The 15,355-nt window shown below is 33.9% G+C and overlaps 2 protein-coding genes across 3 annotated transcripts in view; one reads left to right on the forward strand and one right to left on the reverse strand.

The window, feature by feature from the left end:
* Positions 1 to 5,138, reverse strand: part of LOC130232321 (uncharacterized) — a 39,764-nt gene extending 34,626 nt beyond the window's left edge. For both annotated transcript variants that reach the window (XR_008838106.1, XM_056462156.1), the window contains exons 1-4: positions 4,854 to 5,138; positions 3,794 to 3,894; positions 3,387 to 3,453; positions 806 to 936 (exon numbers count right to left, since the gene is read on the reverse strand). Coding sequence is in view for 1 of the 2 variants with exons in the window: in XM_056462156.1 (XP_056318131.1) it covers positions 806 to 936; positions 3,387 to 3,453; positions 3,794 to 3,894; positions 4,854 to 5,118 (564 nt within the window). In the remaining variant the exon portion in view is untranslated. The remainder of the gene's footprint in view (positions 1 to 805; positions 937 to 3,386; positions 3,454 to 3,793; positions 3,895 to 4,853) is intronic.
* A 2,662-nt stretch (positions 5,139 to 7,800) lies between these two features.
* fga (fibrinogen alpha chain) lies at positions 7,801 to 14,931 on the forward strand. Its single transcript, XM_056462185.1, has 6 exons — positions 7,801 to 7,910; positions 9,260 to 9,373; positions 11,335 to 11,518; positions 12,426 to 12,571; positions 12,975 to 13,848; positions 14,065 to 14,931. The coding sequence occupies exons 1-6, from the start codon at positions 7,857 to 7,859 to the stop codon at positions 14,760 to 14,762; spliced, it is 2,070 nt and encodes a 689-aa protein (XP_056318160.1). The 5' UTR covers positions 7,801 to 7,856; the 3' UTR covers positions 14,763 to 14,931.
* The last annotated feature ends 424 nt before the right edge of the window (positions 14,932 to 15,355 follow it).

Here is a 15,355-nt window from a genome sequence, read left to right on the forward strand (position 1 = left end):
CTAAACGCATTGAGCTGCTGCCATGTTATTGCCTAATCATATATAGTCAAAATTATTAGCCCTCTTCTGAGTTTTATTTTTCAAATATTTTCCAACCGATGTTTAAGAGAGCAGGGAATTTTTCACAGTATTTATTATAATATTGTTTCTTCTGGCTAAAATAAAAGCAGTTTAAATTTTTTTTAAACCATTTTAAAGGCCATTATTATTAGCCCCCTTAAGCTATATAATTTTTCGATAGTCTACAGAACAAACCATCATTATTCAACGACTTGCCTAATAACTCTAACTTGCCTAATTAAGCCTGTGAATGTCACTTTATGCTGAATACTAGTATCTTGAAAAATATCTAGTAAAATAGTATGTGCTGCCATCATGGCAAAGATAAAATAAATCAGTTATTAAAAATGAGTTATTAAAAGAATTCTGTTTAGAAATGTGTTAAAATAAAACTTATTTCTGTTAAACAGAAATTGGGGAAAAATATACAGGGGGCTTATAATTCAGGGGGGCTGAATAATTCTGACTTCAACTGAATGTAATATACGATATCATCTTGGATTTTACTGACACCTAGTGGTAAATCTGAAGCATTACGCATAAATTTCACATCTACAAATGGGTTTGAATTGTATATCTGTGGTTTTTGCAGTCAGTCATGAAAGTGTCCATTAACACAGGGTTATTAAGGTAAAAAAAAAAATAAAAAGAGTAGTATTTGGCTGTTTATGTGATTTCAGGATGTCAACTCTCATGAAGCATTAAGTAAATGATCATGCATCACATTAATATAAGTTAAGTTGACCTGTGGCATCAGGTCATCGCCGGTAACCACAGCAACCTTTAAGTCAAGTCCAGCCTTTTGAATAACTTCTTGAAGAGCTGCTCCACAGGCCAGAGGATTAACACCTCCAGCATTACTGACCACACGAATACCTGCAGAGCATCACAGCAGAGAAATGTGGCTTCTGAAATTACTTAATACAAACATTATCCTTGCACATACACATAAAACTGCAAAGCTGAGCATAACACTCTGTGACTTAAGCATACAAAAGTTTCATCTAAATAATTTTGTAATAAATAATTTAGATTTTCTTTTTTTTTTTTGGTATATTATATTATATTGCAGGCTTTCTAAAAACATCTAATCTGCTTAGATGCAGATTTTTATGTAAAAATTATTTCCATAACACTCTTTAATTTGTACAATAGATCCTCAAAGTCTAGAACATATTAAAACCTCTTGGCAGCTTGCCTTGAGCAGAGGCTTCATGGAGTCAGAATGGGATGGTATTTTAAATAAAGTCTACTCATCATCACACTGTACCAGACATTCTCTTATTTAATTTAAAATACGTCACCGGTTACATTTTACAAATTTACATTTCTCAAATTTACCAGCCACAACCGCACACATGTTTTAGTTCTGCCCAAATCTAGAGAGGTTTTGGAAAAATATTTTTAAATTGTTTAGTTACACAGTTAAAGTCAGAATTATTAGCCCCCCTGAATTATTAGCCCCCCTGTTTATTTTTTCCCCAATTTCTGTTTAAAGGAGAGAAGATTTTTTTTCAACCCATTTCTAAACATAATAGTTTTAATAACTCATTTCTAATAACTGATTTATTTTATCTTTGCCATGATGACAGTACATAATATTTTACTAGATCTTTTTCAAGACACTTCTATACAGCTTAAAGTGATATTTAAAGGCTTAACTAGGTTAATTAGGTTAACTAGGCAAGTTAGGGTAATTAAGCAAGTTATTGTATAAAGATGGTTTGTTCTGTTCAGTAGACTATTGAAAAAAAATATAGCTTAAAGGGGCATTTGACCTTAAAATGGTTCCTAGAAATTTTTAACTGCTTTTATTCCAGCTGAAATTAAACAAATAAGACTTTCTCCAGAAAAAAAAATATTATCAGACATACTGTGAAAATTTTCCTGCTCTGTTAAACATAATTTGGAAAATATTTTAAAAAGAAAAGAATTCAAAGGAGGGCTAATAAATCTGACTTTAACTGTATGTGTAGTTTTCTTATTGAACCTGAACCCCTGTTGGCAATTTTTGGAACCAGCCCTGAAAATATTGTGCTTAAAGAAGAAATATGTAGAGTATGTGCTTTTACCACGCTACTGGCAAGGCGTTTAATTCTTCTTTATTGGAAAAAAACTGAGCCCTCAACACATAGTAGATGGATCAAAGACGTGATGCATTTTATTCAGCTTGAAAAAAATCGAATTTACTCTGAGGTTCAAAAATAAAGTTTTGAAACATAGTCTTCCTTTCTGACATACGTTGACAATTTACAATTCGTAGGTCAGGAGGATAATTAATGTCATACAATCACAAACGATCCCCCTGCAACCCCCTTCTTTTTTATTTTTATTTTATATTTTTAATCGTTCTTCTTTTATCTCACTGTAACCTTGTAATGTCTTTCACAATGGGCGTGCTTGTAATAAAGGTATACGGAACCCTCCTTCCATTACACACTGAATGGATCGATTTTTATGTGTATCGTATAACTTTTTGCATTTCCCTTTTTCAAATTTATTTATTTGTTTGTTTGTCTTTACTGTATTGATGTTGTTTATGCACCCTATACGTACACTTGCTGTGCATTTGTGTGATGCTTAAGGACTTTAATGTTTAGCTATGTGTTAAAGCCACAAAAGGGAAATTAGTGTTGGGAATGTTTGTTTGTATATTTGTTTTTGCTGTTGTTGTTGTTGTTGTTATTGTTGACTGCTTGTTTTTCTCTTTTGTGCAAATTTATTTAAAAATCCTATAAATAAAGTATTAAAAATATTTATTTCCATGAAAATTTATGATAAAAATACAATATTATTAGTGTTTCAAAAATATTAATATATTTTATTATATTACAGGTTTTTTTAAAAACATCGAAGGATAGTAACATAGATAGTAAAAATGGTCAAATCTAAAAAAACATCCCCATAAAATATTTTAATAAAGATTTATGCAATTTATAATAGATTATATCTTTTGCAAATGAATCTAAACATAAATGAATATTATTAATAGTATTTATTTTTATTATATTATATTATATTATATTATATTATATTATATTATATTATATTATATTATATTATATTATATTATATTATATTAAGGTTTTCTGAACAAACCTAAACTGTTCAAATGAACACAATAATGCTAAATTTAAACAGCATTTCAATTTATTATAGTGATTAAAATGTTTTTTGTGTGTGTGCACATAATATTATATTATATTACATTGCGAGTCTTACCAAACATTTTAAATCATCTTTGATGAGGGTTATTCATGGTATTTAAAAAAAGTCTGGGTGACAGTGAAAATCTGTCACATTCTTATCAGAACTTTCAGCTTTACCTCTTTTGCTGATATCCTTAATAAATGGAGAAAGAGAAAGGACAAAATCAGGAGCGTATCCCATTTGCTGAAAGAAAATAAGAAACCATCGTTCGTATCAATCCGATTCCACACATATTCATTAATTTTCTTTCGGCTTAGTCCCTTTATTCATCAGGGTTCGCCACAGTGGAATGAACCACCAATTTACCAGCAATATCCAGCATATGTACTGGGAAACACCCATACACTCTCGCATTCACACACATACACTATGGCCAATTTAGCTTGTTCAATTCTTCTACACACGCCATAATTAAAAATTCAGAATATTCATACTGTACATTTCAAAAATTCATTTTCGACATATCACATGGTCACATCAGGTATCAATAACTCTTTAAGTGTAAAATGGAGAAATAACTTACTGGTGCTTTAGCTTTGGCTGCTGAGAGCAGTGACATGGTGATTTCAGACAGATAATCAAACACAAGAAAGTCCAGTTTCCCACCATATATGAGCTGAGGAACTGTGGAGAACAGAAATCATATAAGACAAATACTGGAGCAAACAGACATGTACAGCACACTTAAAATGAAAGAATTCATCAAAATAAAATAGTTAATTACGGAGAAAAACTGCATTAAAATACTTTTCCAAACAAAACTTTTTACAAACATTTTAGATTAAATTGATAAAAACAGTTTGGACAAGTCATGTTGAACATTAGTAGAAGATTCTGAACATATATCCACTAAAATTTGTTTTTAATGTTTTGTTTTTCAGATCATATTCATTCTTATTTTGAAGTTATGAGTTTAAATTCAGTTATTGTCCACACAACAAATGTAGTTTAAGTCAAACGTTACATGTCAAAATGCTCAATTTTGTATAATTAACCGCTTAACTTTAACATTTTGGATTTTTGTAAATGTTTTTCTTTGAATTTAATTGAAAGAAAACATTCAATACACACTTCTACGTGTTTCTTTTATAGCACTTTATGCATTTTTGTCTAGAATCCAGCAACAATACAAATTTTAAAGGTTGTTTTCTCAAAATGAGTCATAAATCTCCACTTCAGCATCACTAATAAAGACCAAAGTTTTCAGTTTTTGACTGAAAAAACTGAAGGTTTTGACTGAGGGACTTGTTCATACATGATTTGCCTTAATTAATATTTTTATTTTGAATGTTTTTTTTAGTTATAGAGTGATAAGAAGAGCATTGCTATTGTAATCAGTCGTGGGGAAGAACGTTGATTTCTAATTTTTTCTAAACCTTATTTACCTGCATTTTTTTGTCTTAAAAAATCAAACGAGAAAGTTTGAAAAGGCTTATGCTTTGATGACATCTAGTGGCCATTCAAAACTACATATAGAGGGTTTCTAATCACTTGTTTAGTGCACATACGTCGTTGTCAAACTGTTGTGCATAGGGGAAAATCAATGTCAATCATATAAAATAAAATAAAAAATATTTAAATACCTGATGTTGCAGTGTCACCCCAAAACCCCGACGCACATCCAATGCGCACAGTTTTATGTGTAGAAGAGCTGTGATATCTGTTATTGTGTCTGTGGCGAGAGTCTCTCGCAAAATATCTTACAGTAGTTGCAGATTTACAGAAACTATGTGAATATAAAATGCGGTAACCGCAGAAAGGCAGCGGAGAGGTTGAACAAACTTTCATCGTCAGTCGATGCAAACTCCCGGACACGCGCGTGAGATTCGCCATGGCCGCCATACGCATTTATTCTTGAATTTAATATTATTATTACTATTATTATTATTATTTCTGCGGTGAGACAATTGTATTTACTCCAAGTAAACTTGACTGTCTAAAGTACATTCGCGTACTACACGCAATTTCATCCGTGTAGGACAAATACATTTTTTCGTAGTTCCTACCCACATATCAAAATTTCTCTGACCCAGCCCTGGCCCACACAATCAGGTTTTGCTTGGCCCACATGCTGCAGTGAATTACGGTACATGATTGGATCAAGTCTGGCTTCCAAACAAGGGCCAAACATAGACCATATCTGTGTCAGGTCTCAGCCAAGTTAATAACAACTAGTCCTGAACTGGGACAGATAGGTTGGTGTGTCTCAAATGCAATGAAATGAAGCATTGCGCTTTAGGTACACCATGGGCGTGCTTTTCCTCAAATTGGTAGATTTTTTTTTCTTTACTTGAAAATTATTTTAATGAATTTTAAATGTGGGTCAAGACAGACCAAACTTACGTGGCCGACATATACAATTTTTTATATGTGGGCCAAATACTACATTTTAAATCTGGCCCAAATCTTGTGTGCCACCTTAATAACAGTGCCACCTTTACCATACCCGGGCCATGTTTAGCCCACATGTAAGCCAGTGCCGGAAGAATGTCTGTTGTGCCAGCTTTATACCAAATCTGGGCAAGAATTTATTCTTTGCTACCTGGGTATAGACCTATAGATGGCAGTTGTAGAGCGATTAACTGAAATGGACAAATATGATTTTATATACAAACAAACCGTATTCATATAAGAGTTAAGAGTCATTTAAAAAAAAAAATTAACTTTTGTGAAGAAAAAAATCTAAATATAGAGTGATTTAATCTCCATAGCCTATTTTGATTTGTGCTTTACACCTTTTAATACAACCTATATGAAATACCAGCTTTTAAAACATGTTTTCTTGGTATATTCAAACTAGTTCAGAATGTGTTAAATTTAAAAGACTAAGTCTTATTGATTTTAGGTCTTGCTCATTGAAATGTTCCACATTCTATTTATTTAAGAAATTAATTCAATAATTAATAAATATACAGAGCTTATTCAGTGTAACAGGATCTAAAAGCCTTTGTGAAATCTTATAATCATTCATTCATTTTTCTTCGGCTTAGTCCCTTTATTCATCAGGGCTCGCCACAGAGGAATGAACCGCCAACTTATCCAGCATATGTTTTACACAGCAGATGCCCTTCTAGCTGCAACCCAGTACTGGGAAACACCCATACACACTCATTCACACTATAGGCCAATTTAGTTTATTCAATTCACCAATACCGCATGTCTTTGGACATGTTTTTGTCTTTGGACAACATTTGATTTCTGAACAAGCAAATCTCACATTGTTGGTATAAATAAAGTTAAATATTTAACTGGATGAAAGATTGAGGGGGCAAAATTATTCTTCCAAAATCAAACTTTCATAATAATGATTCCACTTCATTGAATTCTTATTGTAAATACTCTGTGTAGGCCTATGCTAATGCTAACGCTTTCATTGATTCATTAACAGAAAAGATGTGATCTGTATTGTGCAATGAGAGCTAAAACCCACATTCAAACAACCCAAAACAAACATTGATTGTGTAACTAAAAAAGAACAGTTCCAGAACTGATCCTCATGGGTGCATTCTGCTAACTTTCTATGACCTTATGTGCTTACCTTATGTGCTGATTATGTTTTGAATGTGGAAATTGTAATGATGATCCATCCTCTTTGCAAATACGCAATGTAAGCCTATGTAAAGAACCCTTCTGAATCAGTAAACAAGCAATGATTAATTCACAACCCGAATTTGCTAAATAAAATTTATATGTAAAACAAGCTGAGTAAAATGTTTTTTAAAAATATTATTTTATATTCACCAATGCTGCATTTAAAATTTCTGTACAGTAAGATTGTGACTCATTATTGTAAATTAAATTGACAGGTTATATATATATATAATGTTATATATTTATAATGACAATTATTCAAAGCTGAATATTCTGCATCATTACTCAAGTATTTATTCACATTATCTGAAAGCTTTCTAATACATTTTGTTGCTCAAAGACATTTATATTTATTATCAACACTGAAAAAAAATGTTGTGTTGCTAAACAGGCTATATGTGGATTCATTTTCCCCAGATACTTTGCAGGTAAATAAAAACAATGAAACAGTATATTGTCACGATATATTAGCCTAAGCTCATAAGACCCTCATTTATTTTATGCTTAGTTTTTTAATGTAACGTTTGATAGTTGATTGTTGAATAAAAGCCCTAGCTGCATTAAAACAACACCAATAATGTCTTTTGAACAACATATTATTTTTTTAATGAAGAAATAATGAATGATTAAATTAAATTCCATTAATCTCTTCTTAGGCCCCAAAGTAAAGTTAAAGGTTAATCTTCAGTCAGCATCAGTTCTTGTATAAGCATACAGCCTACGTTCTCATTCCCGTAAACTAGTTGATAGTAGCTAAATGTTGTGTAATTTGCCTCTCTCTCTCTCTCTCTCTCTCTCTCTCTCTCTCTCTCTCTCTCTCTCTCTCTCTCTCTCTCTCTCTTTCTCTCTCCACCTTTGTTTCTGGAAGGTGTCTGTTTCAGATTGCGGGGGCCGAGGACGACGGTCAATAGTGAGTCAGTGTGTTGATCAATCACAAGGGTTCATATGTGACGTGAGAGCAGAGACAGTCTGTATTCTGCGCAGAGAGGCTGGAAATGAAGTTCACACATTCGCTGCTCTGCCTGTTCGTGGTGGTGTCCACTGCCTTGGTGAGTGACATAATGCATTTTATTAAAAAAAAAAAAAAAAAAAAGATTATTTTTTATTGTGTTCATGTACTATTTTTATATTTATGCATATGTCATTTTAATTTCAATCCATTGATTCTACAGAGCTCAGCAGAAATGAGTACATCCCCTCACATTACTCAAAATGATATGACAAAATGAAATGACTACAAATGTTTTATGTTACTTTAAATTATTTTAATAAGTTAATCAGGTTTAATTTTTTAAGATATGCAAAGTTTAACTTTATATACAGTTGAAGTCAGAAGTATTAGCCCCCCTGAATTATTAGCCTCCCTGTTTATTTTCTTCCCCTAATTTCTGTTTAACAGAGAGAAGAATTTTTCAACACATTTCTAAACATAATAGTTTTAATAACCCATTTCTAATAACTCATTTCTTTTATCTTTGTCATGATGACAGTAAATAATATTTGACTATTTTTCAAGACACTTCTATACAGCTTAAAGTGACATTTAAAGGCTTAACTGGGTTAATCAGGTTAACTAGGCAGGTTAGGGTAATTAGGAAACTTATTGTATAATGATGGTTTGTTCTGTAGACAGTCGAAAAAAATATAACTTAAAGGGGCTAATAATTTTTTTCTTGAAATGTTTTTTTTCTTTTTTTTAAAAATAAAAAACAGCTTTTATTTAAAAGAATATTTTAAAAATATTATCAGACATACTGTGAAAATTACTTTACATTATTTGGGGAATTTTTACAAGAGGAAAAAAAATTCAAAGGGGGGCTAATAATTCTGACTTCAACTGTAAGTGCATAAGTCGAGATGACTAGAAAAGTTAATTTGACAACAAAAAAATTTAAGGCAGCAATATATATATTTTTACAGTGTATAGGATGCTCTACAATAATATATTTGTGCATATACTGTACATTAGATTAGTCTGTACCAAAGCCAAAACCGGAACTAATCTAACAAAAAAACGTAAGATTACAGTCCAAAAATTTGTTAAAATATTAATAAAAAATAAAAAACTGTTAAAAAAATTACATAAAATTTTAATTAACAGGAAAATAAATACAATAATAAAAAAATATAAAATTTTGTTGAAATTTGTAATAACACGCTTCAATTTAAATGTATTATCTTTCTATTCCTAAAGATGTTCCCTGACCAAACTCTTATTTTAATGCGTATAACTGTTTTAAATAAAACTAACTGCTTCATTTAAATGCATTGGCTACATTCACTGAGAAATGGATGAAAATATTCATTTTCAAAAGGGGGTGTACTCATTTATGCTGAGCATTGTATATTAAAATGACCTATTGCAGACCTAAAGTAGTTAAAAAGTACTTTTTTTTAGGCAGAGGATGACACAGTGGTGAACCCTAGAGGCGCTCGTCCTATTGAGCACGGCTTCAAGGCACAAGACACCTGCCAGACAAAAGAATGGCCAATGTGTACTGATGATGACTGGGTATGCACTGTTTCTCATTCATTCATTCATTCATTCATTCATTCATTCATTCATTCATTCATTCATTAATTCTCCTTGGACTCAGTCCCTTATTTATCTTATATGAATTTGAAGATAAATTTTTCCCAGATACATTGTAGGAGAAATATAAACAACATATGAAGACTTCAGATGCAAAAAACTCTAAATGTCATTATCAGGCTCCTATGTGTAGGTTTAGTTATATCACTTATGACAAAAAATAAGTTCTTTTCATGCTCTTTAAAGTGAAATAAATCAACATAACCAAAGGAGGCTAAGAAAAATGCTAATTTTTTACTGAAATTCAGATGGCACTTAGAGGTTTTTGCATCTGAACTCTTCATATTGTCATTATATATTATATTATTATTATTATTTTATTATATTAAGGTCATAAGAACAGCATTTATTTTATGCATAGATTTTTTTATTGTGACATTTGAGAGTTTATTGTTGAATAAAAGCCTTAGCTGCATTAAAACAACAACAGGCGTCGCCAAAGCGGAATGAATCGCCTTATTTATTTACTATTGGAAGAATTGTTTACTCAAACTGAAACTTCTCTCATCATACACTCAACTATAAGTAGTCTCAGACCTATATGGATCTCTTTCTTATGTTTAATGCAAGAGAAGATATTTTGATTAATGTTCATAATCAAAGATTTGAAGGTAGATGCTGACTTCCTTAAATGAATAACATATTATGGAAGATATTATTTACCATCAGCTGTCTGGCAATCAATATTCTTTGGTTTATGTTAGACATTAAAGGGATAGTTCACTCAAAAATTTAAATTCTGTTATCATTTACTTACTCTACTTGTTTCAAACCTTTATGAGTTTGTTTTTTATGTTGAACACGAAAGAAAATATTTTGAAGAAAATTGGAAAGCTTGTTACCATTGACCTCCATAGTATTATCTTTCTATGGAAGTCAATGGTTACATGTTTTCAGCTTTCTTCAGAAGAACTTCTTTTGTGTTAATCAGAACTAAGAAAGTCATATATTAAGAAACTCATATTTATAAAAATATATTATGGAAGTCAGTGTATAACATCAAATTGAAAAACTGTAGAAAAAAAACAACAACTTTTTATTTAATTATTATGATTATAAAATGTCAAAATGTCAGTGACAGAATGATGATCTTTGAACGAACTATACTTTCTATCCCTAATTATACCTATTAAGTCTATATGAAGAGTTCAGATACAAAAACCTCTAAGTGCCATCTGAAATTTCCATCGAAAATGAGCAATTTCCTCAGTTTATGTTGGGTTATTTCACTTTAAAGACCATGAACAGAACTTAATATTTGGCTTAATAGTGAAACTACTGAACCCCCACACAGAAGCCTGATAAAAACACCAACTTCGAATGTTATCACTCGATAATCAGATAGATATGGGCCAGTAGGGACCTTCTGCACCTACTGGTAGGCTCAAAAGGCTGTTATCATCCTCCATATGTTTAATCAGCTATACAAATAGAGAAGACTCCAGATCCAGATCTGTTTTTACATTACTGTGAAGGTTAGGTTTAAGGTTGGGGTAGGAGTAGACGTTAATAAAATACAATTACTGGGAAATTTAATAAATAATGTAAATAATTCTCGTTAACTTCTGGCCACAGCCGTATGTGATCTATAGCTGATTAACCATGTGGATGTATGTTAACAGCCTTCTAATCCAACTAGTATGCGCAGAAGGCCCCTACTGGCCCATATCTATCAGCTAATAACCACTGATAACGCCCATTCAATCAAGTGAAAACATTCAAATCGGCTGGATAAAACATTTCAGACAGCATTAAGAGGTCTACTACCTATTGCTATATATATTATGTAAGTCATACATATTGAACCAAAAATTAGACACAACACAAAAATGTGTATCAAAAAATTTGCTACAGTAAATGCTTCTTTTAATACTCAATAGGGAAGCAAATGTCCATCTGGCTGCCGAGTTCAAGGCCTCATGGACAAAGCAGACCATGATCTCCTCAAGAAGATTGAAAAGATTCGACGTCTCCTGGTGGAGGGCCAGAAACTATATCGCTCTGCCGATGAAGTGTCCAAAACCACCTATACTTACCTGAGAGAGAAACTGACCTCTAACAGTGGTAAGGATTTGCTTTGATTCAGATGTGATCATTTATGTCCACGATGAAGTTGATTTGTTATGGTGACCCAGGAGGGACATGATGCTGGAGAAAAAAATGGGTGGAAGAAAAAAAAAACTGTGTGGGAGGAAAAAAATGGATGGGAGAATAAAAACTGAAGGGAAGTTTTTCCGTTTTGTTCCCAGATCAGCTTTGGTACACGGCACTTAAAGTGACACCTCTGTTATCAAACAAGTGAAGAGCAGCAAATTAATCTAGTTTGGCTTTGTTTGATAACCGAGGTGTCTCTGTAAGAACGCACAGATCTATAATGACAGCATTTGATTACTTCAGTAACTGTTAGTGCTCATTTAAGAGAAAAATAGTGTCTAAAAACACGCAGGATGGACATGTTTACATATTATTAAGTGTATTTGTCCGTTTAAACACACACCCAAATCCCAAAGTGTCCATCAGTCAGCACTTATACATGCATTTGCTGATTCAGAGGTTGCATATGAAGTGATCGACGCATGGCTTTAAATGGAAAGAAAGTAAATGCAGACATTTTATATTAATTTCAACATGCTTTCAAGATTAAAAATATGGGAGAAATATGAGAAAATAATGATAGGATGAATGGTAAAATAGGATAGATAGGATAGAATGGTAAACTACGGGAGAATCCTGGCAAAAACAGGAGGGTTGATATGTATGAAGTGAATAGGAAGTGTTTGTTGAACGACAGTATTGCAAAGGGGACCAACACATCTTTGCAAGGGAACACAAAAACTTTAAAAAAAAAATATATTTTTTCACTCAGTTTTTTTTTCTCCCATCGATATTTTCCTGACCATCACATCCCTTCCGGATCTCTGTAATTTGTAAAACACACTACAGAAAAAAACACTTTTTTCCTTCTCCTCAGGTTATGATAACAGGTACATGTCTCTGGCCGAACAACTGAGGCAGAGGATTACTGATATCAAGATTAAAATTGACCGCCAACTCAGAATTCTGGATGCTCTGAAGTCGCAGGTCAAAGATCAAGTTGTTGTAATGCAGCGACTTGAGGTGAGCAAGATATTTAAAGGGATATCACCCAAAAATTACAATTTACTAACTATTTATATACCTGGAAATGAGTTCAATGAGTTTATGAGTTTCTTTCTTCTGGTGAACACAAAAGAAGATGCTCTGAAGAAAGCTGAAAACCTAAAACCATTGACATCCATCACAGGAAAAACAAATACTATGATAGTCAATGGTTACAGGTTTACAGCTTTTTTCAGAGCATCTTCCTTTGTGTTCAACAGTAGAATGAAACTCAAACAGGTTGAACATTTTTGGTTGAACTTTCCCAACCAAGTCTTAACTAAAACCAAGCCTTGGTTTGTGTGAAATTTGATCTCTACACTGATTTCTTGACACAACGCCATCTTTAAGTAAATTCTCCCAATATTATCTCCTACCACAGGTTGACATTGACATCAAACTACGCACATGCAAGGGGTCTTGTGCCAGCTACAGCGAGTTCTCGGTGGACAGAGAGAGCTACGTGACTCTGGACAAGCAAATGGACAATCTGAACACCATGCGTGTACAGAGCGTGGAGACCGTCAGTTCCTTGGGAATCATGAAGAGCAGGCCGCTGAAGGATGTGTTGGTGCCTACCATTTATAAGAGCGGAACGGGCAAAGCCGAACAGAAGCTGCTTTTTGGAGACGTGGGCCAGATGCAGCTCTCTCTGGAAGCTGAAGGCTCCACTGCTGAATCTGCCGCCACAGTTAGCAAGTTCCCAACATCAGGTACGGGCTCCACATCACAAACCTCCTCCAGCACCACCTCCGTCAAGCAGTGCACCAAATCAGTTCGCAAGGTGGTAACACACACCAAAGATGGCCCCGTGGAGAAGGTCGAAGTTTCGACTAGCGGGCCGGGGTGTGAAGATTTAGGAAAACTAGGAATTTCAGATTCAGAGTTTTTGACTGCAGCCAAAGAAGGGAAAGATTTGAGCCGTGATGGCATGAAAATAACCGTGACCGGGGGCGATGAAAAGTCCCTCACTTCTCTAAGTCATGGTACTTCTGATCTGGGTGGCTTCGGAGGAGACTTCTTTAAGAATCTTGGCACTGACAACCGAAAGTATGCCTCATCTTCATCATCAACATCCACAAAGACAGTGTCAGATGGAAGCAAAAGTTATTCAAAGACCACCCTCACTAGCGACCCTATTTTTGGGGATGACCTCGGGGCGTTCATGCGGGGCGATGTGGAGGAAGATCTGCCTGACATCCACGCACGCAGTGTGAAATCGCAAGATGAGCGCAAGGCTGGCTTTGTTGGCGGAGGTACACTCGAGTGAAACTCTTAACACAAGTGAACCATTGATAAACATAATGATAACACTATTAACAAGAGTTTGTTGGAAACATGTGGACTAACTGATATCTAAGTAAATATGTGTCACATTTATTAACACTCACCAAGAAGCAATTGTTTGGATCTCTGGAATGAATTTGCAATGCAGTTTTGCTCTAATCGGCGGGTGTGTAATCTTCTTTCAGATTGCGTTGAAATCCAGCAGAAGCACGTGAACGGCGGTCAGAGCGGGATGTTCAAAATAAAACCAGCGGGGTCTGAGGAGGTAGTAGAGGTTTACTGTGACCAAAGCACTGGGTTGGGGGGATGGACTCTGGTTCAGCAGCGGGAAGACGGGTCTGTTAACTTCAACCGCACTTGGAAGGAGTATCTAAATGGTTTCGGACAGATAGACAAGCAGGGTAAGGGTGAGATCTGGATTGGTAACAAATTCCTGCACCTTCTCACTCAGAAAGAAAGTCTTCTGAGAGTAGAGCTGCAGGACTGGACTGGAGCTGAGGCCTATGCTGAGTACAACATTAAAGTTGGCTCGGAGGCTGAAGGTTTCCCCCTGACCGTATCAGATTATGATGGCGATGCAGGAGATGCGTTAGTGAGAGGACAGGCCAACCTCGGATCCTTTCTTTCACATGTCGGCATGAAGTTTAGCACCTTTGATAGGGACAGTGATAAGTGGGAGGAAAACTGTGCAGAGATGTATGGTGGAGGGTGGTGGTATAATAACTGCCAGTCAGCCAACCTTAATGGCATTTACTATAAAGGAGGCCAGTACGACCCAGCCACCAAAGTCCCCTATGAGATTGAGAATGGTGTCGTGTGGCTGCCTTTCAAACCAGCTGATTACTCCCTCAAAGTGGTGAGAATGAAGATCAGACCTGTCTGAAATGAAAAAAATAAAGAGGGTATTGGGGGAAAGGATTGATATCTATTGTTTTGAATTAGCTGTATGATTAATATTCTGCTTGTCTTGAATGTAAAACAATAATGATGCAACATACATTTTTACACAACCAGCTTACCTCATGTTTCCAATAAAGATGTGTTCACTTTAAGTTCTGGAGTGTGTTTTTATTTAAAAATGTCTGCTTTCAGAATCATTTTCTGGATGATCTACAATTTGTAACCACAAAAACACAATGTGTTCACATGATTTTGGTTTTCTTTAAAGGGATAGTTCACCCAAAAATTACAATTCTATCATCATTTACTCACCATCCGTATTTAAAATTCTTTCTTCTGTTGAACAAAAAAAATATTCTGAAGAAAGTTTTTATCATAGGGAATAGTATTATTTTTTTTGTTTGGAAGACATTGGTTATTAGTGTTAAATTTATTTTAGATTCAACAAGAAAAATAAAATCATAAAGCTTTGGAACCACTTAAAAGTGAATAAATAGTGAGTATTTTTTATTTTTAGGTGGTGAACTATCCCTTTCAGTTTTTAGTTAATAAAGCTTATTTTAGTCTTTCTCACAA

This window comes from Danio aesculapii, chromosome 1 (genome assembly GCF_903798145.1).
Source record: "Danio aesculapii chromosome 1, fDanAes4.1, whole genome shotgun sequence".
NCBI classification, from domain to species: Eukaryota; Metazoa; Chordata; class Actinopteri; order Cypriniformes; family Danionidae; genus Danio; species Danio aesculapii.

Excerpts from the sequence above, each read along its gene's own strand:
- fga (XM_056462185.1), top strand. The coding sequence starts at position 7,857 with ATGAAGTTCACACATTCGCTGCTCTGCCTGTTCGTGGTGGTGTCCACT. Across the intron at positions 7,911-9,259 it reads TGGTGGTGTCCACTGCCTTG|GCAGAGGATGACACAGTGGT; the intron begins GTGAGTGACATA and ends ACTTTTTTTTAG. Across the intron at positions 12,572-12,974 it reads TTGTAATGCAGCGACTTGAG|GTTGACATTGACATCAAACT; the intron begins GTGAGCAAGATA and ends CTCCTACCACAG.